The sequence below is a fragment of the Gallus gallus genome, chromosome 3 (genome assembly GCF_016699485.2).
Source record: "Gallus gallus isolate bGalGal1 chromosome 3, bGalGal1.mat.broiler.GRCg7b, whole genome shotgun sequence".
Classification (NCBI taxonomy): Eukaryota; Metazoa; Chordata; class Aves; order Galliformes; family Phasianidae; genus Gallus; species Gallus gallus.
In genome coordinates this window covers 42,342,596-42,369,941 of record NC_052534.1, presented here as the reverse complement: position 1 = coordinate 42,369,941, position 27,346 = coordinate 42,342,596, and the positions used below count along the sequence as shown (strand labels likewise).

General features: G+C 39.7%; 1 protein-coding gene across 3 annotated transcripts in view; it reads right to left on the bottom strand.

Annotated features, from left to right (window-relative positions):
• The window catches only part of RPS6KA2 (ribosomal protein S6 kinase A2), a 272,066-nt gene that overhangs the window by 144,610 nt on the left and 100,110 nt on the right, over window positions 1-27,346 (bottom strand). Inside the window, exon 1 of one of the 3 annotated variants that reach the window (XM_419611.7) lies at window positions 12,023-12,516. The exons of the other annotated variants lie outside the window; for them this stretch is intronic. Coding sequence (XP_419611.4) covers window positions 12,023-12,121 — 99 coding nt within the window. The 5' untranslated portion in view covers window positions 12,122-12,516. Of the gene's footprint in view, window positions 1-12,022; window positions 12,517-27,346 lie in introns of those variants that run through there. 3 annotated transcript variants of the gene reach the window in all.

Genomic DNA, 27,346 nt, shown 5'->3' with positions numbered 1-27,346 from the left:
TGAGAAGAGAGATTCCAGATTTAACAATCTCAAGATAGAAGCCATATGTAGAGAACATTATGATTTCAGATGCAGATGCGTTAATATCTCTAACATACAACTCAATCAGAATTATCTTGCCAGGCTCCACTTAAAAGACCCACTTAAAATCCAAAGCCAGAAAGCAATATTTATTTTGTGTAGTTTTCACAGGCAGCTTGATGTCACCAGCTAGCAGACGCACTGGAGCTGAAGAGTATTTACAATGATGGTAGGCTGCCCATGCATTCTGTTAGACCTCAGGTTTTGTCAAGGAGGAACGAATACTGCTGTATCAGCACCACCACCACCTCTCTGGTAACATGTTTAACATCACGATGAAAGTAATACAAGTTTTCTTCCAATTCAGATCTGATTCCAAAAACAAACAAACAAAACCAGCAATTTGAATTTTCTTTTCATTTTGCTTTGAATTGGGTAGGTGTGCACTGTGAGAGTCTTAGGCTTTATAGCACAGCAAATTTAAAAGGAATAGTGGCCCTTAGTCACCAGGATACTGTGCTATAAATAGAAGTTTGTGTTGTTTGTTTTTTAAAATCATAATTACTTAAACTAATGCAGGCTACTTCAAAATCTGTAATGAAATTCCCAAGATGAACAAGCTTATGCCTTCCATTTGAGATGGATGGTGATGACTATGCAGAAACCATGCAAAGCCAATAGGCTCTGCATGAATTCATGCATCTGAAATGACAGTTGACCAAAGCTGATTTTCACTTTGAGGTTTCTCATTCAAAGTTCAAAAGAAAATCTAGAGGGTGAATACCAGAGGAAGAGAAAAGGTCGGCATTAAAAGCAAAATGGTAATGTATATAACTACTGTAGATGCCATAGTGAAATGACTTTAAAAACTAAGTACAGTGCTGTGAAAAATGGTACTGCATAGAGCTAAAATCCCAGACAGACATTCATGCTCAGTTAGAAGCTGAGTTAAGTCATTGGTATGAAACTCTCACCAATACATGTGGAGCCTGTGCTGTAAGGGCATTCACTAGGAGCTTTGGCTATGGAGAGCCAGAACGTAGAGCCATTTGAACAGAAATAGGTTAAGACTACACATATGAGAGCGACATTTGAGATATATAGTAAGCACCGTATTTGGGGTTTGCTTTGGAGCTGTCTGGCCGTTGTCCAAACTCAACTGAGTGTGTCCTCTGATTCAGCACTTCCCAGCACAAAACTTTGTTTTCACTGATGACCCTCGAGTTACCTCAGTAAATTGAGCATGGAAAGTACCAAAACAGAGACAGTGCGAGAAAAGTAAAAATACATGATTCCCATTGTCTGATCCTAAAACATAAATTAAAAAAAGCTGAATCAGATGAATGACTGGAAGAAGGGAAAAAGTGGAATGGTTACCCTTACAGAGGAGACATCTGAGAAGGCAAAATGAGAGTTTCAGCAACACCAGGAGCCCACAATCTAGGGTATGTATTCTGTGTGTGGGACTCCACATTTCCGTAGTCCAGTCATGGGAGTCTACACATCAAGTACATAGTACGTCCAAATCCTCAACTTTTTTTTTTTTTTTTTTTACAATAGGGAAGCAAAGCCTCAAAACAAGACGACGAGAGGAAAGAATCATATAACAGGAAGGCAAAATGCCTTAATTTCTCTTCCTCGGTAACTGGAAAATGGAAACTGGAGTTGACATGCCTCCCTGAAGAGATGATACAAAAGACTCAGGCAGTGATAACATTTTGGTCGCCAGAGTGATAAAGGAGTGCTTGCAGACTATAGTAGTACTCCATGGAGTACCACGCTATTCTTCTTCCTGTCTCAGTCCCACAAATGTCACACTAGCAAAAGAATTTAAAAAGCAAGAGGGAAAGGGCAAGCTTTCTTCTGACTGTGGCGTGTATAGCACATTAAATTTTGTTCGGCATGCCCAACAAACCTCTAGTTCCCTAGAAGTGGATTATAATCACCAATATTTATGCATGTGAAAAACAATGGGGAGGAATGGATAAAGAAGAGGCAGAGGAAAAAAAACGAACAGATAAGAAATGAGTGGTAAAGAGAGGAATCAAAAGACCGACCCATTTTTTATAAATAAAGCTCTTCAAAAAGCTGTTTTTGAAATGTTCAAGATTGTCTGTATTAGAAATGATTTCATTTTTAATCCACTCATTTGTGCATACATTATGAGAGCGATGGAGATATTAAGTCCAAAACTTAAGACCTTTCTTACAACCCTAGGGAAAACCTTCCATAAAAAGAAAGCTATCCAAGAACAACTCCTGCTATAGCTTTACAGATGTCTGCCTGTTATAGCATTTCTTTAAATAGAAGTATAAATCAAATGATTGTTATGGCTTCTTTTATAAGCCTGTTACAGAATGAGAAAATGCTTAAGCCAAGCAGGGGAAGAACAGGTAGCTGGCATCATTCCCGTGATTTTTCTAAATACATTTACACCCTTTAAAAGAATGATATCAACTGTCTAAAGTAAACTGGCCTGTGAACTTCATCGTGATATTTTGAAAGAATATTTTCAAAAAGTCAATCAGAATAAAATGAGCACCTTCCAGCTGACTATGAGTAGTGCATGTTTTGGATGGAAGCAACAGTCCTCAATACCGCTAATGGTGTTCAACCTAAGGCCTTATGTGGATTTTCCAAACTGGGGAAAAAAAGAAATTTGTTTGCAAGATTACCACACACCTGTTGTTGAGAGTGCTGTTAGAAACTCATTTCACACTATCAGGCAATAAATACTATGGTTTTTTTTTCAGAATGTGGTCATTCATAGAAAAGTGAATACAGACTGAACGGCTCTGCTGTGCAGGGCAGGATACTGTAGCATCAGTGGCACTGACAACAGTGAGAAGGAAAAAGAAAACCCCTGGGTGCTGCTATTGCACTAGTGGAACTGAGGGAAGTAGGTAAGTAAATGCTATCGCCATATGCTGTGCAGGCATTAGTTCTGCTGCCCATCATCCTTACTAGCATTACTCTTCAATATAGTATGATACAACAGTAATTTTTTTTAGTTATTTAAATTTTCAGGACAGTGAATTATATTACCTCAAACTGACAGGCATCATAAACCCAGACAACTTTGCAAAGCAGAGACTGAAAGGCATTTTCTGATACATGCTTCCACTAGGACTTTCTTAACTCTACATAACACAGCACTTTCTCTGTGTGGATTGGCACAGATTCCATCTATTTCTTTACTAAGTCTTAACATGGTGTTCCACCTTTGAAAGCAGGATGTCAAGGAAAATTGTCAGAATGAAGAAATAAGAGCTAAGATTAACTAGCACACTTTCTTCTCCTCTTGTGACTGTTTCACTGGTTACCATATTCAAAGAAGGTAACTCCCCATGGTATGAGAATCTGGAAAATAAGGACAGTTGCATCATCTTCACAGAAGCACAAAGTCTTTCAAATTAAGGCTCTGCAAAATGTTGGCTGGAAATTCCAACATTTTCAATTTCTTTTGTATTGACACTATATGAAAATCATACATATTTAGAAAATGTCTTGGTTTAGATATCTTAATAGTACTGATTTAGTAAAACGTTAAGGAGTTAACTTCAAAAGACCAGTGATTTTACTTGCCGGGGAAAAGCTTCAAGTCTTTTCAACATAAAGAAATGTTATTAAAAGAACTTCTGAAACATGTACTATTTAACATCTGCACACATTTAGTAGTCAAAAATTCAAGTTCAGTTATACGAAATGGTCTTGAACTGTGTCACAGAAATAATCTAACACAAAGCCTTGCTTTCAGATTAGAGTTTTGTTAGAATTGCAACACATAATCATATACGATTAAAGTAGATATTGGGCAGACTAGCAAGTAAACAGCTTTTAAGATATTTAGACAGATGACTTTAAGGTGTACACAGTTACAACACTCACTTGCAGTCCCAGGCATTTTCTAGTCACAGACTGACATTGCCTTGTGCAGGAAAGGCAGGCATGGAGACATGCTCATGCAGAAGTTAGAGACAAACATATCTGCCAGGGTGACAGAATTTGTCCATGAGTTGCTCTCAGTGTGGAAGTGGAGAAGACAAAGTTGAATGGCTTCAGGATTTTCTTTGTTACTCACTAGTAAAACAACAGTAATTTCCACAAAGGGAAAAAAATTCCCTGACCAAGAAAAGCAAATAGTAATGCAGGCTTTTCACTTATTTTTCAACAAAATTACTTACATAATCATACGCATCTTATAGATGCTTTCCTTCATGTCTTCTATCAGTTCTTGCCAGTTTGCATATAAATCATATACTGTGTTGGGCCTCTCAGTGAACAGCCAGTGTGGCTATTTCTCTGTCTGAATGTTGGACTGAAGTACCAGCTTCAGGGATGGGCAGGACTGATAGATACCAAGAACAAATCTCTTTTTTTGCCAGAGTGTTATCACCCCTGAAAAGGCTTAGTCTTAGAGCACATTCTGTAATATACAGTTCTCACCATGTCCATCTTGTTCATTTGTTGTATGCTGCACACAGAAGCCTGTGCACTTCTTTGCACTTCTAGTATCATTGGACTCCTGGTGTTCATCTAGAGGAGGGCTCAAGGCTCTCCTGCATCCTATAGTGAAAGCAGCTCTGCCAAAATGCTGATGCTGGCAGTATTTTCAGACAATTTAGGCAAATTAAATACAGGCTGTTCACAAGCCTACATCACCTAGTTCTACACACAGGGTACCAGTACTACAGCAAAGAAGGGGGAAGAAAGGTTAAGGGCAGTTAAACGCTCTCCGGTTGCTTTATTGTCAGCCACAAGGCTGCTGTCCCAGTGGGCAACAGTTCCAGTGGGACACATTCTACCAAGCCCCACCACATGGTCTGCCAGGAGTAGGGGTCCTTTCATGCCTAACTCTGACCACACATTACATCAATCCACAGGTAGCAGATGCTTTCTTAAGCTAGATAAACTCTAGCACTCCACATACTGAAACAGTTTGAACTCTGAAATGCTTAATAGTTCTCAAAACAATGGTAAAGAGTTCAGACAACTTTATTCTGGCATTAGATTAGATGCTAGCAGGAAATTTTTTACTCAGAGGGTGGTGAGGCACTGGCACAGGTTGCCCAGAGAGGTTGTGGATGCCCCATCTCTGGAGAGCATCCACTCAAAATCAGGGTGGATGGGGCGATGGGGCCCTGGGCAGCCTGATCTGGTGGGTGGCAGCTTTGCTACAGCAGGAGGTTGGAACTGGATGGTCTTTAATGTCCGTTCCAGCCCAAGACATCCTATAATTTTATTGATTACAAGTATTGATACACCATGAAATGCAGTAAGAGAGATTTCACAGCTAATTCCCCTCAGTCTTCCACAGTCATGCCATGCGTGCCCCTGGTGAGGGAGTTTGCATTCCAGAACACTAGCCTGGTACTTCCCTTTATGTGAATGATAGCTGTCTGCAAAGACCCAGAATACATGCACTGCTTGCTTCTATACACATTGTCAGTCAAGGAGCTAGAAGATGGATTCAATGTTTCAGTTATTTTCCATTTCCTGTGACTTTGTTCTTCAGGAAGCAAAAATCTAACTGGTTAGAGCTGATGGCATCACACACACTCTGAGTGCAGTACTAACTGCTGCTTCCTAGCAGTATTATGGGCCATTCTTAACATCAAATACTTTAACAGAACCACCACAAAATGGGGGCCTACAAGTCTTGCTAAGTGAACAAAAAGAACTGTCTAACAAATATTTAGATTAGAAGTAGCTCTACTTGAATAACTAGTAAATAAATATACGGGGGTTTTTGTTCAGATTTCTATTTTACTTGAGAAACCTTTCCGGTTTCCTATGAGGACACAAATGCAAAAAGCACACACAGAACTAATCTTCTCCTGATACTATCAGGAAAAAAGGACGATTCAAATGCAACTGATAATAAAAATAGGCACAGGAGAATTCAGTTCTCTGAAACAGAGTTTTTCTGCTACAGGGTCAGACAGGCCATAATGTTGTGAGGTAAAATCTAAAATAAAATTACACATTTTCCACTTTCAGAAAATCAATTTACTCCAAATTACTGTTAGGCAGGGGCTCAGGGAAGCTACCCACTACTTCCCACATGTTCAGCGGGTTCAGATCTTGTTCTCCTGAACATCCATGCCCACATATTCCAGGCATTACCTGCCACAAGCACACAGTGGAGAGGCACTGGCCTTCCCTTTTCATTCATTTTATCATGTGTTCATGGTCAGAACCCAACACGTGCTCACCATATGCTGTGTTATCACTAGCCACATAAGACATGCAAGCACACAGTCTATCAGCTGATCAGACAGGACCCGTTCCACAATCAAATGAAGACATCTTGTGTAACACGAGGAAATCAGACTCCTGCTCTATGTCCAAACAGACGTAGACTTTGGCTGTGTGAATAGAGCCTGTATTCAATCATGCGACATATCAGAATCAATGTGACATCAGAGTTCTTGGACAGGATTCATCATTTCTGGACTGCATGCCAAATACCATCACATCAAGACATCATGCAGACTCTTAGATGGTGGAAATGGAGAGCATAAAGCAACAATTTGAATTGGTCTTTGACAAGATAGGGTCCTTCAAAATAAAGAGGCCATTAGAAGGTCTTCCTTTCCTTCATATACAAACAATGCTGCTAAGATTGGCACAGGGTTATATGCTTGAAAGTTGCAGAATCACAGAATCACCAAGGTTGGAAAAAACCTCCAGTATTATCCAGCCCAACCATCCACCTACCACCTGTATTTCCCACTAAACCACGTCCCTTAGTACAAGATCTAAATGTTTCTTTAATACCTCCAGGCTCCACCTCCCTGGGCAGCCCATTCTAATGCCTGATCACTCTTACTGATGAGAAATTTTTCCTGATGTCCAACCTGAATCTCCCCTGGCACTACTTGAGGCCATTCCCTCAGGTCCTCTTGTTAGTTACTCAGAAGAAGAAGCCAGCCCCACCCAGCCTTCACCACAGCCTCCTTTCAGGCAGTTGTGGAGAATAATTAGGTCTCCCCTGAGCCTTCTGTGCTTCAGACTGAACAACCTCAGTTCCCTCAGCTGCTCCTCATAAGACTTGTGCTCCAGACCCCTAACTAGTAGTTTCATTGCCCTTTTCTGGACAGGCTTTCTTGTAGTGAGGGGCAAGTCAACATTCAGGAAGAAGGAAATCCATTTTTTTTCCCTCCCTACTGCAAAGACTGAGAAGAGGAACCTAAAAGGCATTTAAATGCATAAAAATTCTGCAGCAAAGTAAAAAACCACAATCTGTCAGTTGCAGTGAGTAGGACAAGATGACACAGGCTTAAATTGCCATAAGTAATACCTGTGTTAAACATTAGAAAAGCTCTCAGACACTAAGGATAACATTGTGAAACATGCTTCTTAGGGACACTATGTGGCATTTACTGTGGGGAGTCTTTAAGAAGCAATCAGACAAACATGTTTGGTTTAGCGGTAGCTGATGTTTTCTGAGGAGGAGAGAAGGTTCAGAATGAGGATTTTCAGATCTCTCCCAGACCTACTTTTTCTACAATCCTCCTGGGGATGTACCTGTTTAATTTTCCTTTTCTGTGGCTCAGCTTTGTTAATTTGAGATTTGGTGAGAGGAACACATAGCAGGCCTGATGTACAACATACTGTTTACTTGAAACAAAGTCAGAAGTATTTGGGAAATGGAGGAGGCATTTCTTCATCACGCGTACACTGATGTGCACTCTCTTACTACCAAACCCAATTTAAGTAGGTAGACTTACACTAAAGAATTTGAGCAGTCATCATTTCCATCTTACAAACGGAGAGCATGGGGAACAGAGGTCATAAAAATGAACCTGAAAGTTAGACATTGGTTCCTCAAAGTGACCTATTTGATGGACTACACGCTCTCATTCTCCTGCCTTGCTCTCCCTCCCCCTAGCCAGGCAATGCAAGATTACAAGAACTGTAGCATTTCCTTGTAAAAGTCTTGTCTGCAGCTGGGGAAGTCAGACTACAATAGCCCTGATAACTTCTGTAGCAAGGATACACATCACAGAGATTATAATTACCAAGAAAAAAAAACGTCCTAAAGCCACTTCAGGACTTGCACCTGGCAAAGTTCATCTTGGGCCACTAATTCCCATCTTTGTTCTTTAGCTCTCCTCTTCCTAACACTTGACTGAAGGATGGTTATCTATAAAAGCAAAAAAGAGAAGGCAGAATAAAAGAGGCACTACTGATAAAGAACGGTATTGCTGGACAAGTATAGAAGAATTCACAAGTGCTTGCAAGTGAAGCGTTACTCCAGCCCAGTGTGCAAATGGAGACGTCTAGTTCAGCTTTTACTGAACACTTTCCTAAAGCTGCTGGAACTTAAAGCCAGTGGGAAATCAGAATTCAAAGTGAAGATAAGAACTGAAAATCTCTCATAACGGTATTATAAATCCAGTGCCAGTCCTGCTGTACTACTCCTTACCTGACTTCATAGTCTTGTGTCAGCTCCCTATACAACCAATTTGGAACCCAAGAAGGACCACATTCCAGTCACCAACTGGAGGTTCCACCTCTCAGAGGTGGCTATGATGACATGCACTAGGCTTCAAATTAATTTGGAGAAGCTCTGGTGGACTCTAAGCCCCATACATACACCAAGTAGAATTTAAGTTCACCGTTAGCAGTAGGACAAAACAAGAATTAAAAGCATTAAGGAGTAAGAATAAGGATTTAAAAATACACAAGCAGAGCAAAAGTTAAAAAAAAAAATCTCCAAAAAGCATCAATGGCAATGCTTAATTGGGCATTTCCTTAAAAAAGAAAAAGAAAAAAAAGTAATAACACAATAAAAAAAGCAAGAAAGGCTTCTGCATTGCTGGAATAAATATAATCAAATTATTTGCTTGCTTAGATCTTCTCTAGCTTATTCAAATGGCACAGTTAACTTTCAATTTATAAATGAAGGAATATTGCTCACTGCTGTAAGATGCATTCCAGTGAGGCTCAAAGTCTTTAGCACAGCCACGCTGTGCATACTTTCTCCTGATGGTTTCACGTTCATGTTCATCAACACTCAGCAAGAACCATAAACAAAGCCCTTCTCTCGGATGCACACATGCAGTTTCCATTGACTTCACTGGATTTTCAGCTGACTTCAATAAGAATTCTGTGTGCACGCAGAAGGGTAGAACTTGGCTCTGTGCACTAAATAAAATTACATCACTAGATGCCTTATAAATGAAGGGCAATGTGGGCCATATTGAAAAATAACAAACTGAAACCTGAAAGCGCAGCCAAATAAGTTCAAATTTCAACCAAGTTTTCCCAGAACAATCAAAACTGCATATATTTTAGGCAAGATAGAATGAAAATCCTTGCAATACCTTCTTCATCAGGGTGTGCTCTGCCTCCTTTAGCAGAACTGTGTGAAACTTAGCCATCTACACAGGGCAATGATCTTCTTGTCTCAGATACAGCAATTATATTGGCATATGAAATGACTAAGGAAAGGTCAAGCTGCAAGCTGTGATTTGCCAAGTCATTTTCTACTTTTATATCCCTGTTCTCTAAGTTACGAAGCTCACTGCAAGTCAATTTAAAGCAAAATACTACAGTAGAAAAATTAACCGATCCTATGATTTTAACAACTGATCCTATATATTATTTTGAACCTACTCTTACAGTGGTATTTTAAAAATTTCAACTGATTGAATCCAGGAATACTTATCCTAAAGCCTTCAGCCCTTTCCATCAACCTCCAAAAAGAACACTGAAAGAAAATGCTCCACAACTTCGAAACAGCATTCCTGTTCCAAATTTCAAATGTCATCTAGCAACACATAACTTCCGCCTGGTATATTAGCTAAAATACACTAAGCAAAGCAATGCCACGTGTGTTCTCTCCAAATTTCTTCCCTTTATTTTACTCATTCCAGGAGGTAATCACCCATGCCTTCTTATTGCCTCTGTAAAGTATCTACATATTAGGATGAAGAATATTCTGACTTCTGAAAATCTTCCCACCAGTATACTTCTTTGCACTTTCTATTTAGCTGTAGAACACTGATTAGCCCATGGCTGCAAATCTAAACACAGATGTGCTCAGGGATAGGAATACCAGAGGGGGCTTGATATTCATGTTTTGTTTTTCCACCCTAAGTAGGAACATCTCTGATGATTTTCGCACTTAAAATAGCAGAAGAGATTTCATGAATAGCTTTTTCTTACTGGTTGGAACAATCCCTATTCCCTGTTGCTTTATAATGCTGAGTTACTTTGCATAAAGTTGGTTACTACTGTCAAGTTGAGGGAGAGAGGGGAGAAGCGGGTGCAATGTTCTGAACTTACATGTGCAGCAGGATAGATATCAGGATGCTTCTCAAAGCAACTTACTTAAAATTTATTTAAGATTAGAAAATAAATTTTGTGTAAGACAACGCACCTAAGGAAGAACAATACCGTAGATATTGCATTATTGGATATCAATTATTCAGCAAGTTAAACATTCAGCGTGGCGAAAGCTGTTTCTCTCAAACCATGGCACTGTCAAATGACGAGCTCTGAGGTCTGATAGGACTCCGCTGTCTCAAAAACCGCTCCCCTCTCAGCATCGCACCCTCACACTGGCAGCCTCTGAAGATACTCAACTGTCACAGGAGAGCTCCTCCATGCAACTCAGCAACTCTACTTTCTGTTGGCTCTGGTGGACCGTGAGCTTGGTGAAATTACAGTGTGTTACAGGGAATATCTCTGTCAGCCTAGACTTTGCAATTTGGGGTTCATAACCCCTTTTCCTTAATCAGTTAGGGCTGGTGAAAGGAGGGAGCTTGATCAACTGATGGCAGCTTTCACTTCTTAGTTTGTTTTAAATATATAGCGTGGCTTCCCAACGAATGAAACAAAGTTAGGTACATCTTACCCATTTGTTTTTCCAAAGAAACTGATTTTAAAGAGTTAAGAATAAAAGATTGGCCTCAAACTCAGCTTTTTTTTTTCCTGTCCTGCTTAAGCAATGACATATGAAGAACTTTATGTCTAGACAATTACCTACTGCTTTAAATAGGACACTAAGGGAGAAACATTTTAAAATGTATTCTCACAGCATGAGACTAATCCTCCTCCTGGGAATACCGGTGCAAATCAGAGTAACTCCTTGGAGGTCAGCTGAAGTACACCGGCGTAAAACAAATTGTGTGCCAGAGGAGAATCAGGCCCCATCCACCTTTATTTTAATGCAGAGGTTGCAGATCATCTGCAATGATAAAGTGAACAACATAAATAAAACTGACATTTATTCGATTGATCTCACTTCCTGCCGACCGTTCGCAGCTCCAAATATAGGGCTGAAGAACGATGGTTCAAGGAAGGGAGGCAGAAATCCTACTTCTCCCCCATTCACACATTCCTATCTGCCAGTAACTCCGACCTGAGCTGCTTTTTATCTCCTGATGCTGCTGAACCATTTTAGGATTAATTTGACATTGCTCCCCTGCTTCTGAAGAACACAACTTCTTACAGTAAAATAAAAAAAAATATACCAGGATGCAGAAAGATGAATGCAAGAATCTGTGTAAGCACCAGAATCTATGGAAAAATAAGCAAGAAAACCTCTACCTTGCATACAATAGACATGCAAGGCATAGCAAATTGATTAATTATTTGGAAATCTAGCACTGAGAAAGAATGATACGTTTGCAGGGGAGGAAGATTAAAATACGAGGCTATTGCAAGTCACGGTGCCATCTGCGCTAATTTAAGTGAATCTGGAAGTATTCCCTACAACTTCATGATGTCCTGAATCAGCTCCCTCCCCCTGTGCCAGGCTGATAAAAGGATCCTTAGCAACGCACTAAATATATTATGCAACGTATTGAAGGCTCCCGAGGAAAAGCCCCGAATTACACGGAAACAAAGGACGTCAGGTGTGAGCATCAGCAGCAATAGGGAAAGACCACCTCTTAACTATTTACCGCGTCAGCAAAAGCTCTCACATCTCTGTCAGCAGCACGTAAAGGTATTCGCTGCGTATAACAAAAGTTAACGCGGATTTTACCTCAAATCTACTCAGGCTCGAGCTCTTCGACCGAGACTTCTTGCGGAGATACACGGAAAAGAACCGCCGCACCGTGAACTTCTTCATGTTCATGTCCATTGCCCCGTCCGAGCTCCGGTGCGGAGCACGGCGGAGCCGCAGCGCTGGAGAAAGCTAGCGCATCCCGATAGCCCCGACGGATATCCACAGGCAGGAGATGCCCGGCGTGTCTGCCCCTGCTCATCCAGCCCGGCGGGCGATAGGCGAGAAGCGCGCGGCTCGGCGCCCACCGGCGTTGTGCTCCGTCTGCCTTCCCACTGTTTACATTTCGGTGCTGCAAGCCCAACTCTCTCCCCGCTCCCTCTCCCCCTCGCCTTAGGTCCTACTACGCCCAATCAGGCTCCTCTGCTGCTGCATGCATAATCAGCTCCAGTAGATGACAGCTCCGAGTCCCCGGCGTAGCAGGTCTGAGATAAATATTAGATGTGTCTATGGCTTTGCGCTCCCCTCCCCTCAGCCAGACTCTTTCGATTTCCTGGTTTCTGAATCACATGGGGAACGGGCACATGCTACACACTTCTGTTTTTAGCCCGGAATTTCAATGCCGCTATAATTACTGAGGGCTCCAGTGGTCAGATGTGAGAGAAGAGCTCCCGCACCAGAGCCTCTCCCGGGAGAGGGCTGAGGACGCCATGAGCCTGCAGTCGGAACAGGGGGGTCTCAGCCTCCTCTCACTCAGGGGACTCGCTCAGAGGTGCTTCCCCCAGTCTGAAACCAGAAAGCTTATAAGGACCCACCAGCTTAGATTACCCACCAGGCTGCATTAAAATACCTAACGCTGGCACAGCCCTGAAAATAGAAAGCACACTCTAAATGGTAAGTATTACTATTCTTATTGTACTCCAGCAGACAGCTACAGCCCTTCTCAGAGGTTAAATATGTGCATCTATTTACAGGCTGCAGCTCTGAGCTGCTCACTATACTGGAAGCTTGCAGACTTACCCGCATCTCCCCCCCCTCACATACGCATTTTTCAGCTTTTATTCAGAAACTAATGAATCTGACTGTGATCCAGGGACCAAAGAGCTATCTCTGCCTGCTGTGCACAGCTCAGGCTCCTCATCCTTGGCAGCCTTTCCTTTCTGACTAGCAAGGAGCACCCAGACATGCCTTTCTCCCGTATCCCCATATGGAAATCGAATGGCTCTGATGACTTATTAATGACTGAGATAAATAAGCCCAGAGAGAGCTGACACCACAGCAGCCTGAGAAAGATCTCAGAGGTTAAATGACAATACTACTCCAGTCGATCTGCTTTAAGTAGGGTTGGATTTTGCTTTAATAGCATGTCTGGGCTCTGCTGTGAACCGTGCTGGCTGGCTGTGCCTGTCGCTACCCGCTTTGTTCACAGGCTCCGTCCCTCTCTTTTGTTTAGAGCTGACTGCCATCTATGTACCTGGAAAAGCAAGAAAATAGAAACAAGTAAACGAATAGTTTGGCGTTTATGGTTTCCCCAAAAAGGAGGTCAGGTTTGAATGGCTACTTTCAGCCTGCAATTTTCTGTGGCCTCTGACTCCTCTTGGCCCTGATTGCTGCTGCCTCCCCCACCTAAGATAACTGCAGTACAGCACACATAGAGTGGCAATCTGCTTTGTCCTGTTCTCTATTTGATACCTCCTTCTGATTGCTTCTCTAATTCTCTGTTTTGGCAGCAGGAGTGTATCTTCCAGTGCTGCTGTTGGAGTGCAGCCTCAGTGTGCATTGAGCAAAGCCTAGAAGCCCTTTACCATGACAGCTGTATCGGCTTCTGGTTAAACAGAGTGAAGGCAGCCAGTTCAGCAGAAACTAAGCTACTTACAAGTACACCAAAAACCCTTCTCAAAAGCAATAAGCAGGTAAAAAAGGAATTCTGTTGGTAGAGCGCACCAAAATTATTTGCTGATGCAGTTTATGTAGGAGAGTTTCATGTCCCCTCACGTGGTGACCAAATAGCAGCACCAGCACCGAGTGGTGCAAGGGTCTGAGGCGCTCACCTGGCCCTCTCTTGGGCCCTCACCAGGACCTCTGTCTGTGCCCTGCCCTTGGCCTGCAGAAGGAGCATCCTCACTCAGACTTGCTTTCACCATGACAAAGGCTTTTCAGAGCCACAGATTCTTATTCTTGTAAGCCATTCCAGGTTTAAACAGCAACTGGGCAAGATAAGGGTAGCTCCCTGCCCCTCAGATACACAACAGAGGCCCACCGGGACACCAGCATCATGCAGATAAGATCATTTCCCATCTCTAAACATACAGAACTGCCCTATATAACAATAAGCAGTAGCAGCTAAGAGGTTGCTACTCCCTATGCTTGTAGGTTTATCACAGCCTTCACTTTCCATGATGCACAGAGTGCTTTAACATACAAGTACACACTGTCACCATTAGATGTATCCAAACATCGAAGATTATGCAGTCACATTTATTACACTCAGAATTTTGTTCTTTACCACCACCAAAAAAAAAAATGGTAAAGATGAACTGTTAGAATATAGTTAACGAGTAGAAGTTCTTGCTTGATGCTAAAGCTTACACTGCAACACATACAGCATTGCCCAGGTTGGAGGCAAGTCTTTTCTCATGTCCCTGCCAAGACAGAGGTGCAGGTTTGGAAGTAGGCATTATCTGCCAGCTTTCTCATGCCCCTTCCAACCAGGTGCTTAGGGATTAAATACAGAAGAACAAATAACCATCAGTGCCAGGATGCTGGTCCTCGCCTGTGGGACAAGAGAGCAGTAGAGCAACTACTGAGTGCGTCTTCCAGCTGTAAACAGTACAAGAAACTGAGCTGCAAAAACTTACTGAAGGAAGAGTACAAATACAGAAATCAAAGAGAATACGTGAGCATGTAAGCTAAACACAACAACACATTTGAAAAGCAATTTTTTCTCTTGTTGCATTCATGTAGTACACTTCCAGGACATGGAATTTAGCTTTGTTTCAAAACAAAGTGTGGAGAGGTTTAAAAGAAATCTCAAACTGTCAGCTGATGGGATAATATCCATTTTCCCCAGTGACTCTATCAGAGAAGGTGCAAGTCAAAAAACCATTCAGATTAAAATAGAACACTCATCAATATATTTATAAGCATACAATTGCCAGATCAACCAGCAACTTGAAAAATTCATTGCACTTAGAAATTCATGGCCATAAATTATTATCAGCTCTTCTTTGAGCAGTTTTAACTGCTAACAAACTGCTTGAAAAACAGTCACTGAAAATATCACCTTAAGACAAGAATAAACAATAAAACTGGTAGAGAAGGTGGGGCGTATGATGCAATGGTATCAAGCAGTAATACTCTGTTTTCTGAATTATATTTCTTAAACAAACTAAATAAATACAAGACTGTGGCAGCTACCAGTGACCAAAATCCCAAAATAAAGTCTACTTCGATTGGAAAAGAGCTGAAACAAATAAGCAAACAAAAGAAATCCAAGCCCAGAATTCAAGACAAAACTCTCCAAGAGAAACCACTCGAAATTGGACATTGCACAGCACAAGTTCCAAATTATAAAAGCTAGACAGTATTACCAATAATATCCCATGATAACTAAAGGACCATAATAGCAGTGGAAACTAACTAAAGGACACAGACCCGGGAAATTCACAGCAAAGCAACCTGCACAGAACCAAGGCAATATAGGATACCAACGGCCAGTGCTGCACGAATCAAGTTTGAAAGAAACAAAGAAACATGAGCTAACTGTTTGCCTGAAAGAAAGCACAAACAGAAGACATCTACCAGAAACAGTGGCCTGTACTGTAAAATGACTGACAGAAATTCTATACTGCTTACATACAGTACTTCAGATCCTATGACTGAAATGGACTTTCTAACTTTTATGTGAATCAACTGTTTATGAGCAAAACCAGAATGACTCTGCTACTTGAGCAAATTAAGAGATCACTGTAAAAGTATAAACATACGAATTGATACTACGTTCCTCGCATATGTAATAATACTGGCTATCCTTCTTCAATAACTACATAAGAAAAACAGAAAAGACCCCAGAAAAGCAACCTCCACCTTTTCCTAAGTTATTAGATGCTACATGACTCTCAGTTATTGCTCTTCCCTGATCTTGAATGCTAGGCAAATTTCCACTTGGCTTTTGTTTCTTCAGTAAGCAAGCGAGGTGGTTACTTTCTTATTGATGCTTATTTAAAAACACCCCAAACAAACAAACAGAACATGGCAGGCAAGAAATGCCTGGGCTTGGATCTCGTTAGATCAGCACACCAATCTGTATTCCAGCCTTTCCAGCTGCTGAATCTAGTTGAATATTTTGTTCGGTGCAGTGTCTTGCTTACTTGACTGGAATGTTGTCTCAAAAACAAGAATGCGTTGCCCAGCCAGCAATGTGAAATACAAACCACAATGTGCCAGCTCAGACATGCTTCTCACCAGCAATGATAAGCAAGAGATCAGCAGTGTTGTCTGGATGAGGATGCAAGAGAATTTTCCAGTAGAGGTACAGGTCCTTTTAGTCATTTTGTGAATTAAAATCACTTTTCAGAAGAAAGAAATCAAAGTCATGAATGTTGTCTACCCATGTCCAATGAATGGGCAGGAAGCAGATAGAATCAGACTCCCGGCCACAGTCTTCTCTGCACCATACAGACATATGGCTTGCCCTTATTTGTGCAGAGGGAACTGAGACTGCTACATAAATAATAGCTTCATGACAAGACAACAAGGTTTGATTGAGTTTTCACCAGATGATAGATGTTTTAACCCTCACAAAAGCATCTTGTAATAGTGCTTGCTTGAGCATCAAATTAGCAAGTGTAACAAGTGCTGTGTTGACTGCTTCCTCATGTGCTTTGCTACTTACATACTCAAAACAATGTGCAACAGCATCAACAGCCACACACATGCCAGTTTGGTCTGTTTCATGGATGGAGATCAGGTCATCTAGTAATTTACATTGAAAATAGTCCAGAAAGGTGTCAGCTTCAATTGCTTTTTTTCTTTCCATCGATGTCAGATTTTTTCTCTATTGGCTGATCTCAGTCTTGCTTGGCATTTGGTGTCTAATCTCGTTTATGTTGCACAAGCTCCTATTCCAATGCAGTTGAAGGAGATTGATATTCTGCTTTCTTACCTTTGGATAATAAGCAGAAACAGACTCTTATAATGGACTAGATGTTTATTGAAAGAAAGATGCTACCTGGTAACTCAAGTATGAACAATTGTACCACATGAATATTTATGAATATCTACTTTTAGTGAACGTTATACAACACAAAATTGGATGGCAGAACTTCATTATGCACAGCATATGTTTACTACTTATTCAGACTAGCCATAAACAATTCTACAAAGGAATGCATTCATTATAAATCTACTGATAGACAAATTTTCACTGATAGGTTCTGGAAGATATTGTACACCCAACAGGAGAAAGTATATGGAACATTTACCGGAACCCCTATTTTTACATTTAATAGTCATCAAAAGACCAAACTGACAATGCATTAAGCAGAAAAAAAAAACCTGTTTGCCCTAGAAATCCTGAAAAAGAGAATGCATAGGGCTTAGGAACTTACATAATTATGTAAGTTATTTATACATAAATTATGTAATTTATGTATACATTACATAAATTAATGTAATTTATAATTAAATTATAAATATTATTTAGAAATTTTTTCCTTCTATTAGATGAGGTACACACACTGAGGTTGAAAAACAAGTGAGGTAAATAAAAAGTATCACACTTAGTACAGCTGACTGACCTGAATTAATATCCATCCGAATCTCAGACTGTTGTATAAACTTGAAAAAGAACCTTGCTATAGCCCATGTAAAAAAAAAAAAGTCACGTTTTGATTCTCTATGAGAATGAGGGTGTGGATTGCATCATTTTACTCTTATTATTTTCAACTGGGATGTCATATATCTCATGAAGATAATCCATAGTTTTTTAACCAGAAAGGAGATAGACCTGCTTTCTGGTCAGATTCTTAATTTGTACAAATGGGTGTGTCTCTCAGATGGTGTGTCAGACTCAGATTCTGAAGTGTGTGCAACTGCACTGCCATTTAGCCACATTGTCGCTCCCATCTCCTTTTATAAAATGGAGATGGAGTACTCACAAGAGCTGCTTCAGACAAAACAGTGATCACTATTTTGTGCTCACAGCCAAAATGTCAGTTTAGGCAGGGCACATACTTGCTACCTTCTCTTACAAAAACAGACTGTGAGTAATATAAAAAAGAATAAACCAATGACACGTGCAAATTAACCTTGGTAGGCATTATAGCCAGTAGGACAAAAGACATAACAGATGTTTTCAAAATAGGTGACACCTAATGCTCACCAAAAGTCAAGATCAAGACCATGTGAATATCCCCTGTTAGATCCCATAAGAATGAGATTCGTTCAATAATCCATAGTCCTGAAATCTTGAGCCTTGACTTCCTTCTTGTTGGACTTCTTTTATCACTTTTTGGATGAATTTTGAAGGCCTGTCTTAACTTATTATAATAGTAGTTCTTAAGTCCAGATTACAGAAGAAACTGAGCAGAGGAAAAAATAAGTCAGAAGTGTTGTAATAGACTCCCTCTTTTTTTTTTTTTTGTTCTCTCCAATACAGCTACAAAAAGTTTGAAACTGAAAAAAAATCATGCAAAATGAAAATAATTTCAACTCTCAAAAAAGTTTGTTAGGTTCCATCTGATATTTACAAAACCATATACTTATTTCTTAATTCACCTTGTACAATATTGCCCAATGTCTCATTTTGCCACTAACAAATTAAAACCAGCATTTAACTCAGTTTACATCCACTTTATATAGTAAAGCTAGAATATTTGTATCAGGATTTTGTAGCACCAGAAGCAGAGGAGGTCATGAGAAGACGACTAGCAAAATGACTATGTCAAGATCTACTCTAAGATTTAATGACATCTGAATTTTTAGAGCTACTTTGAAATCATAGAATCGCTAAGGTTGGAAAAGACCCACAGGATCATCCAGTCCAACCATTCGCCCTTCACCAATGGTTCTCACTAAACCATGTCCCTCAACACAACATCCAGACGCTCTTTGAACACCACCAGGCTCGGTGACTCCACCACCTCTCTGGGCAGCCCATTCCAGTGCCTGACCACCCTTTCAGAGAAGTAGTATTTCCTAACGTCCAGCCTGAATCTTCCCTGGCGCAGCTTGAAGCCATTAACCTCACAGCAGTATATAACTGTAGTGGCATATTCTTAGGCAGCTTGTTTGGAACCAAAGTAAAATATCCTCCATCCAATAGTTGGCCAAACACACAAGAATGGGTAAGAAGATAACAGACAGCGAATAAGAAGACATCCCCTTATCGCAGGGACAATGTAGGTCCAGAAACAGGTGTTGTGGTTCAGCAGAAACATCTTAGATATAGATAAGACAGGCTATAACCTCCTCTGGGTTAGCAATGATCGCTATTACAATGTTGAAAGTTGGCATAATTTGAATATGCTCAATGTATATTTGTTAGATGATCTTTTTCTACAGCCATACGTGAATTCAGCTACCTAGTGTCTCCTTCTCTTATCTGTTGTGCCACATCTCTCATCTAAGCCAGCAGGTAGCAGGAAGAACACACTCTTTTTGCATGACTGCTCCTGCCCACGCTGGAGATGAGTCTGCTTAACTGATGCTTCAACAAATCTGGAAGAAATGTCAACATCTTGTATATGTCTTCCTACTCATCAGATAACTGTGTGAAAATTGTTGAAAGGATATATACAGAATATGAAATATCCAAACATCTGATATTAATCTAATGATAACCTAATGGGCAAAGAAATGACAACTTATTAAGTTGCCTAAAGCTTTGGATATATCTCAGTGAATTTAGCGTGACCTTTCAAATCCTGAAATAAACCTATAATTCAATGAGATACAGATAGAAAGAAGCACACTGTATAACACAAACACATATGAAAGAGGAATCTATTTTCCATATGTGCAATGCCAAATTGGCAGTTTGTTTTGTCTGTTTTTCCTCAAGTAGAGATAAAAATGTGCAATCAATTCTACCATTGCATAAGCCATACCATTTAATACCAGTTCAACTGCTTATTCATGCCCTCAGATACACTAATTCAAATCTTGCAGAACTGCCAGTGTTCTCCTTATCATCCTATATGGTACAATGAATACTTGTGGCCAAGTTGTCTTAAAAATCTTTCCAAGTGCACCAGTTTACCTCAACACAATATGCCACTGTGTATCCAAACAATATGGAATTGCTTTAAAACAAATCTTAAATTTGTTACTTCACCAGTAAACTGATTATGCTTAAATTTTCTTTGAACCAATGAAAAATCCTACAGGAGCCACCTTTCTCCAAAGGGTGAGCTTAATGTTAATGCCACAAAACATCTCAAATCCATAAAGCACGCCATGCGTGAGGTGCAATTCACACATTACACATTCATTGAAATGTGATACCTTAATCTTAATACATTATCGGGATCTCTCTCTGCTATTCTCTGCAGATCCAATATGCAATCTTATCCTACGGATAAGAATGTCCACCTATTAGGAGGCTGTTCAATTTTAACTCCCAGAAAAAAATTATCCGCCCAGATAGAGAAGCAAACATTGCAATTGTTACACAGGCACTTAAACCAGGTTCCCCCTCCCCGCATTACAGAGGCTTCAAGGGCAGCTTGCTGCTGGTGGGCGGCCAAGAAAGGTGCAAGACAGCACTTCCCAAGGCAGAGCAGCACCCCACCTGAAGGCAGTGTTTCAGGAGTATGATGGTCTCCATTGTCTGGCTTTCAGGCAACAGATGCTGCTCCTGAAGAGTGGGGTGAACAAGGAGCAGAGGTGGAACTGGCACAGGCCATGCCCTGACCCACACACACCATCCTCCAAGACTGAACACAGGAGTCAGAGTTGGGGCTGTAATAGGGCCAAGGGCAGCCCCAGCCATGGGGTATCGTTAGTAATTCCTTCCTTAAAGAAAAGAATAAATCTGCTATGAAAATCTAAAATACTTTTTACAAACATGAAGTATCACTTGAAAGCACAGCAAATAACTTAGGATTGGCAAGATATGGACAGCCTAGACACATTATTGTGCTGGGAGAGAATTGCTGCTCTCATTCTCGTGAAATGAATCTAGGCCTACAGACTGTTGTCAATGCTATGCTATTTAGTAGAAAATACTTCCTTCACTGCCTGACTGTTGTCGTGCTCTTGACAAAAAGCAGACTAGTATATTTCACCTCTTTTTTTTTTTTTTTAATTTGCTTTAAAAAGGGTGTCCATACAACATTCAAATGTTATTTTATCTCACAATGGTCCAACACACACAATTCTCTGGGAGCCTTTACTGTTCAGCTTCCAAACAGTTTCCTCTCCAGCACTGACTGTAGCACAGGAATTAAGATAACATCCCCAGAAGCTGCAAATAAATTGCACCTGAACATCTTGTGGACTCAAAACTGCTTGACTTATCACTGCAATATTACTATGTTCTTAACATTTGCAATATCTTCTCTTCCTTCTTTCGTTACTTTATCCTCTGCTCATCTCATTTCTCACTTCCTATTTCTCAGATCTTTTCTTCACGTGTGGCTCATTTCTTCTTGCTTTTAACCCTCGTCTTAACTCAAGTGAGCTGAAATAATAAAAATTAAACTTAAGTTTAAAGGGAGAAGGATTAATTTCAACTATCTGATTTTTAAGAACTACTTTATTGAGCATCTCTGGAATTCAGGAGTTCCAAATAACACCAGAAGGAAGGCGAGAGAAAAGAAATCAGAATAGAGCATTCAGGAAAATACATATGCTATGTAACAACACCATGGACAGAAATAAAGACAAAAAAAACCAAAAACCACCTTTATGCACCAAAGTTGACTTATGCAGTATTACTGCATGTCTTCTATTACACTTTATCTTACTGTCTCTTGGTTTACAAACTCATGGAAATACATGAGAAACATCATATTTCATTGAAGAAAAGAAATACAACTGGCTGCCCTAGTCCAGTTAACCTGTCGCAAGATGGGTGTAGATGTAAGAGATGCAGGCAAACTGGAAGTGAATTAAATTCTTCCTGGGAAGAAAGAATGAAGCTAAAGCCACTTGCTTCTCATAAGGTCACTAATGGGTTTGGAGACTGCACAAAGTTTTGTTGCATTTCAGACAAAGATCTTTGCTTTTAACAGTAATATCACTATAGTCCTGGCATAAGACCATTACTTGTGGCCTCACTCTGCCATCTCCAAGCTACAATTTCCTTCTACCTCCCTATTGGTTCAATTACTCACACAGCCACAGAATGAACCAAACTGGAGAAGAGGTCCAAGTTAAAACTGAGCCAAAACCCACCCCAGAACTTTAACCTAGTTCAGTTCCCTGATCTTTTTCACCGAGTGGCTGTACAAATGTTAGTGCCAACCCAATATTTGTTCCTGCGGCAGAGGCAGAAACGTGTCCTTGTGAGTGGCTCCTACTTTGGTCGGGATGAGTTGTGCCAATATTGGCTACCAGCTTCCCAGATATGGAAGCAACATGCCTGGTATAGAAGAATTGGAGTCACTGAGTGCCCACATCAAACTACCTTTTTGATGATAATGAAAGTTAAGAGAATAGCTCTTGCCCACATAGAGCATTTTAAAATATCATAAAGTATTTCTCTTAAAAAAAAAAACAGCAGAAATGAATTGGCTAAAAATGTACAAGATTTGAAATAATGAAATGCCATTATATGTTTTAAAAAGTCAAATCTATAAATGATTCTCAGCCTGTTTGAAAGGAAGAAGATTCTTAAGAGCGAGAAAGACTAGTTCACAGTCATAGTGCAAAAATTCAGGATGTTATATGTCTGTTTAATTGACTCGGAGATACTAATATCAATAGTTCTATTGTCAGGCTTTTCCACATTCTGCTACATCTGAATAACTGCACACAGAAACACACACCTCTCACAAATTCCTGCATGCAACTGTATTTTTGCTAGTATATGGAGTACTTGAGTACATTAGGTGCTACAGTTAAGAGATGTTAGTGATTCTACCTTTAATTATTACTAGTCCTACATCATCTTTTTAGAGACTCTGCTACCAAAACTATAGAATGCAACGAGACTCCTAGAGACAGAGAGCTTTAGATTTGCTCAGGCTTGCACCTTTGCCATTCAAGCATAATGTGTACTGCAAAGTTAGAGCTTAAGTTTGTATATATATATTCTAATTACTCCCTCTCATATTCCATGTATTTATCTGGCTGCACACAAGCCCAGTAGTGGAGCAAGCTAACTGGTTCTCCTAATACGGAAAGTTGGAGGCAGAACAAGTGTGGGGTTGCAAAAGCAGACCTCATCCCTACAGGCAGAGTGAATGCTGCCCTTACAGACAAGGCGTATGGGAAAAGAATGACCTGAGCTCTACAGTGCAGTTGTGTTTGATACACATGGCTCAACGAATTTGATAACCAGTATTAAACAGAAGATGGATATAACCACAAACTGTCATTCAATGCATAATTCCTCAAACTATCATAAACTTGGTTTAATGCCATCATTAATTCATCATGCAGTTTATTTAAATTCCCAGTGCTAGCTGCTCCCCTTGAAGGCTGTCTAAAAATTCACCTTCCTCTAATAGTGAAAATCCTTGCTATAGTGACTAGTACACATCCACTATAATCAATTTTAAATCCTTTGCTTCTATGTCAGCACCATTTTTTAACTTATATATTTCCTTTTCTACCTATAAGCAGATGTTTTTCAAATCCTCTCTTAAACTTGACATCTGCTACAGAGACTACTAATGATAACAGCATTACTTTCTCAATGCTTATAGAACATCGTTGCATTAACAGACAAAACAATTGCCTTTGAAGCAGAATTTATTTTTTGTAACCTTGATGCATTTTTGATAAGCAATAAAAATTGTGAAAGTACATCCTGCATTATTTAAGGTAGTTTTAAGGTTATATCAAGCTGTATGTTTCCTTCTTCTCATGCCTATCGCAAAGATTGACTAACTTTCCTTTCAGTGAGGTCATGAAGACATATTGAATGTCTTACAGTCATTGGCATGTTACAAGATTTTGTTCTTAGCTTAAATGTAGATGATTTAGCCTCTGTCATTGCTTTCACTTGTATCTGAAACCTAGCATATTTTCTGACGATGTCTTGGCTGAAAATGAATAGCGGGTCTAAAGATCATACAGACAGATTACATAGAAAATCCATGCAGATCTGGTTTCCAGATATTTCAGGGGGTCTGCAGATCCTTCTGGGGGTGTTTGGAGGCAAAGTCCATGCCTTTATATTCCAGTGGTAACTTTGCTTTTTGGAGTTCTTTGGCAGGCAAAAACCATAAACAGCTTCTCCAGAATACTAAAAATAATTGAGATAATATAAAGCTAATAGATTTTAGCTTAGAGGGTTGCATGAAATAGCCTGTCATTGTTCAGACAGCTCTGTAATAGAGCACCTTGTTAATTAGAGATGATTCACAAATGACTTGCAATAGATTCTGGTAGTTCTGAATAGCAATGATATTTTCATATTGAGCTCTTATCAACTTAGGAGTAATGAAGCTTTAACTTTAATTAAAAAGAAAGCTCCTTTTTTTTTTTTTTCTTAAAGCCTATAAATTCCAAGCAACACTGAAGTACAGAAAATGATTGTGCCTTTTAATAATTCTCCATCTTTAAAACTCTGCACTTCATAATTTTGCTTCTGCAATATTCCCCACCAGAGAAAATCTAAATATCTGTGTAACAGCAGTCAATGAGAAAACAATACTATTGCTGTTTAACATGAAGAAACAGTCAATGAGAGGGAAAATTGTTTGCTTAAGTCCTCAGCCAGTATGTGAAAGCATAAGAGAACCATGGCCATCTGAAACACAGACTCAACCTTTTTCAACTGCCTCATGACAAAGTCATCTGCTTCTCGTGATGGTCATCCACTGCTTTGGGTCAAGGTCTGATATTAAAACACCTCTTTCAGTAGGAAAGCTTCCACACTGTTACCTTTCCTCTTCCTTTGTCTTGCTTTTTACTGACAAAATTACTTGCACTAGGAAGATCACAGTGGACTCGTTCAAGGAGATAATCCTACAAAAGAAGAACCCTATACAAGCAAGCTTTCTGCTGGTCTGGTCCCCTGAAGCCACCCCCAAGGGACTGGATGATCTTCCAGACCTCAGCAATGAGAGATGATGAGAACAGGAGAGCTCATCACAAGATGCAGTGCCAAATGGGACTTTAAGTTGGCATTACCCAACACTGAGACCTTGAACTGCCTTTGACTTCATGCTTTTCACATCCTTGTGCCACCCTACAGCAAATGTGTTAGGTCTCCCCTACTTCTGCCTGAGATTTCCCATGGTAAACGTGTACCTGTGCCTCTGTACACTGTGCACATAAGGAAGCTCAATTGCACTGCTGTAGGGCTGACCTGTTCTCATGCAGTGCAGATATTCAGAACAAGGCCAGACACATTTTTTACATGCACATTAGGATCAACAGCAAGATTTGCTACCCGTTCTATCTCCTGTAGCGTAGGAGACTTCTAAAATGTTTTCAAATTCCAGGGTTGCCACGCTTTAAAACTCATGAAGTGACATTAATTACTGCATTCAAGAAACTTGATAAGAAGTTGCTTATTTACTAATTGATACAGGAAATTGATGTTATGCCGCCTCCTCTTTTTGAAGAGAAAGGAGGTAGCATGACCTGAACACAAAAGTGGCAGCATTTCTGAAAGTTCATCACCACAAAATTCCCTAAGATTTCTTGCCAATAAATAGATTTGCAGAATTCAATACTGTTAGTCACAAGGAAAATAGTAATGCTATCATTGCAAAGTGTGAAGATAAAAGAATGAAACCATATAATTCTCCACATCCAGTAGCTAAAAGCAAGAATTTTAATTCACCTTATATACAAATATGGCAACCATATACAATCATGCTAACATTTAACTCAAGAAAGGGAAATGTACATAAAGAATTTACTGGTTTTTATTTATTTTCTGTTTGTGTGGTATTTTGTGGGGTTTTTTTGTTTTGTTTTGTTTTTTGTTTCTTTTTAATTGGGAAAGGATTACTCATCCCCAGAAAAGTACCTGCATAATTCAGTATTCTCAGGATCAAGACCTTTGTTCACAGTCAGCTCTTCAGAGAAAATGCATGTTCTCTCTATCAACATCAGGCATATATTAAGTGCTTGACTAATACAAAAAAATAATAAAAAACAACAGTGCAGAAATCAATAATGACTGCATCTCAATTTGAAGAATTAATCCACCTTGCAAAATACAAAAAGGAGCTACAGAAAAGCATGGCAGAAAAGCACAAATAAAGAAATCAGAACCTTTAATTATTTTAAATATAGAGAAAAAGTAACAGATTATTAAATAACAACCTCCAAAAATTTGCCTTTCATAATTGACTTCACTGTACATCTAATAACACGCCATTATATATAACAACAAACTTATATTTTGGTTGTTTTTTTTTCCATTCACCATCATGATTGTTGCTTGTAGACTAAAACTGAACTTTACCCAATCTCAAATTAAAGAACATCTATTTTTAATGGAAGTTTAGAGCTATATTAGAATAATTCAGAGAAGTCTAGGATAAAGCAAGCGTACTTCTCTGACTGTAAACTGTATCCAGCTTTCACCAAGAACCCATTATAAGGGCACCAGAACCTCAATAAACAACAGAATCTTCACCATATTTTTTCATTTATCAAGGAAAATTGTTACACTTTCAACTGATTTCTTCCTTTTTTTTTTTTTTCTCATTGAAAATTTCTGGCGGTAAAAACAGCCAAAGCTCCACAAATCACTGCCTTTACGCACCGTGCTTTAAAAAGCAATTTTTCAGTAGGTGCTTCCACAATGAAATTTTCAATAAGAAGCACAACCAACAATTTGGTTTCACTACAAACGTTCCTCCAATAGCACTCTATTTGCTTCAGAGGCAGTAAGCTTGTGTGTTAGAAAATAAGTACCAGTAAGTATATATTGTAAGCTCATCAAGCTCTTTACTGAAGTAGATCTGATGTTTCAAATAGTTACTTTTTCTCCACAAATCTCTTTATGTGATAAAAATAAAAGAAACGAAGGATAAAAACTCAACCATAGGCAGCTGCTCCTTATATATGAATACTTTTATTATTCGATATGGTACCTAGGATTTTCTACATCACTACTTTTGTCATCTCACGTGGTTTTTTTTTCTGGGCATATCAGGGACCCTGTAATACAAACAACATTTCTGGATAAATTATTTTTGAAGGATTTTTTTTCCTTCCTCTCTACCACAT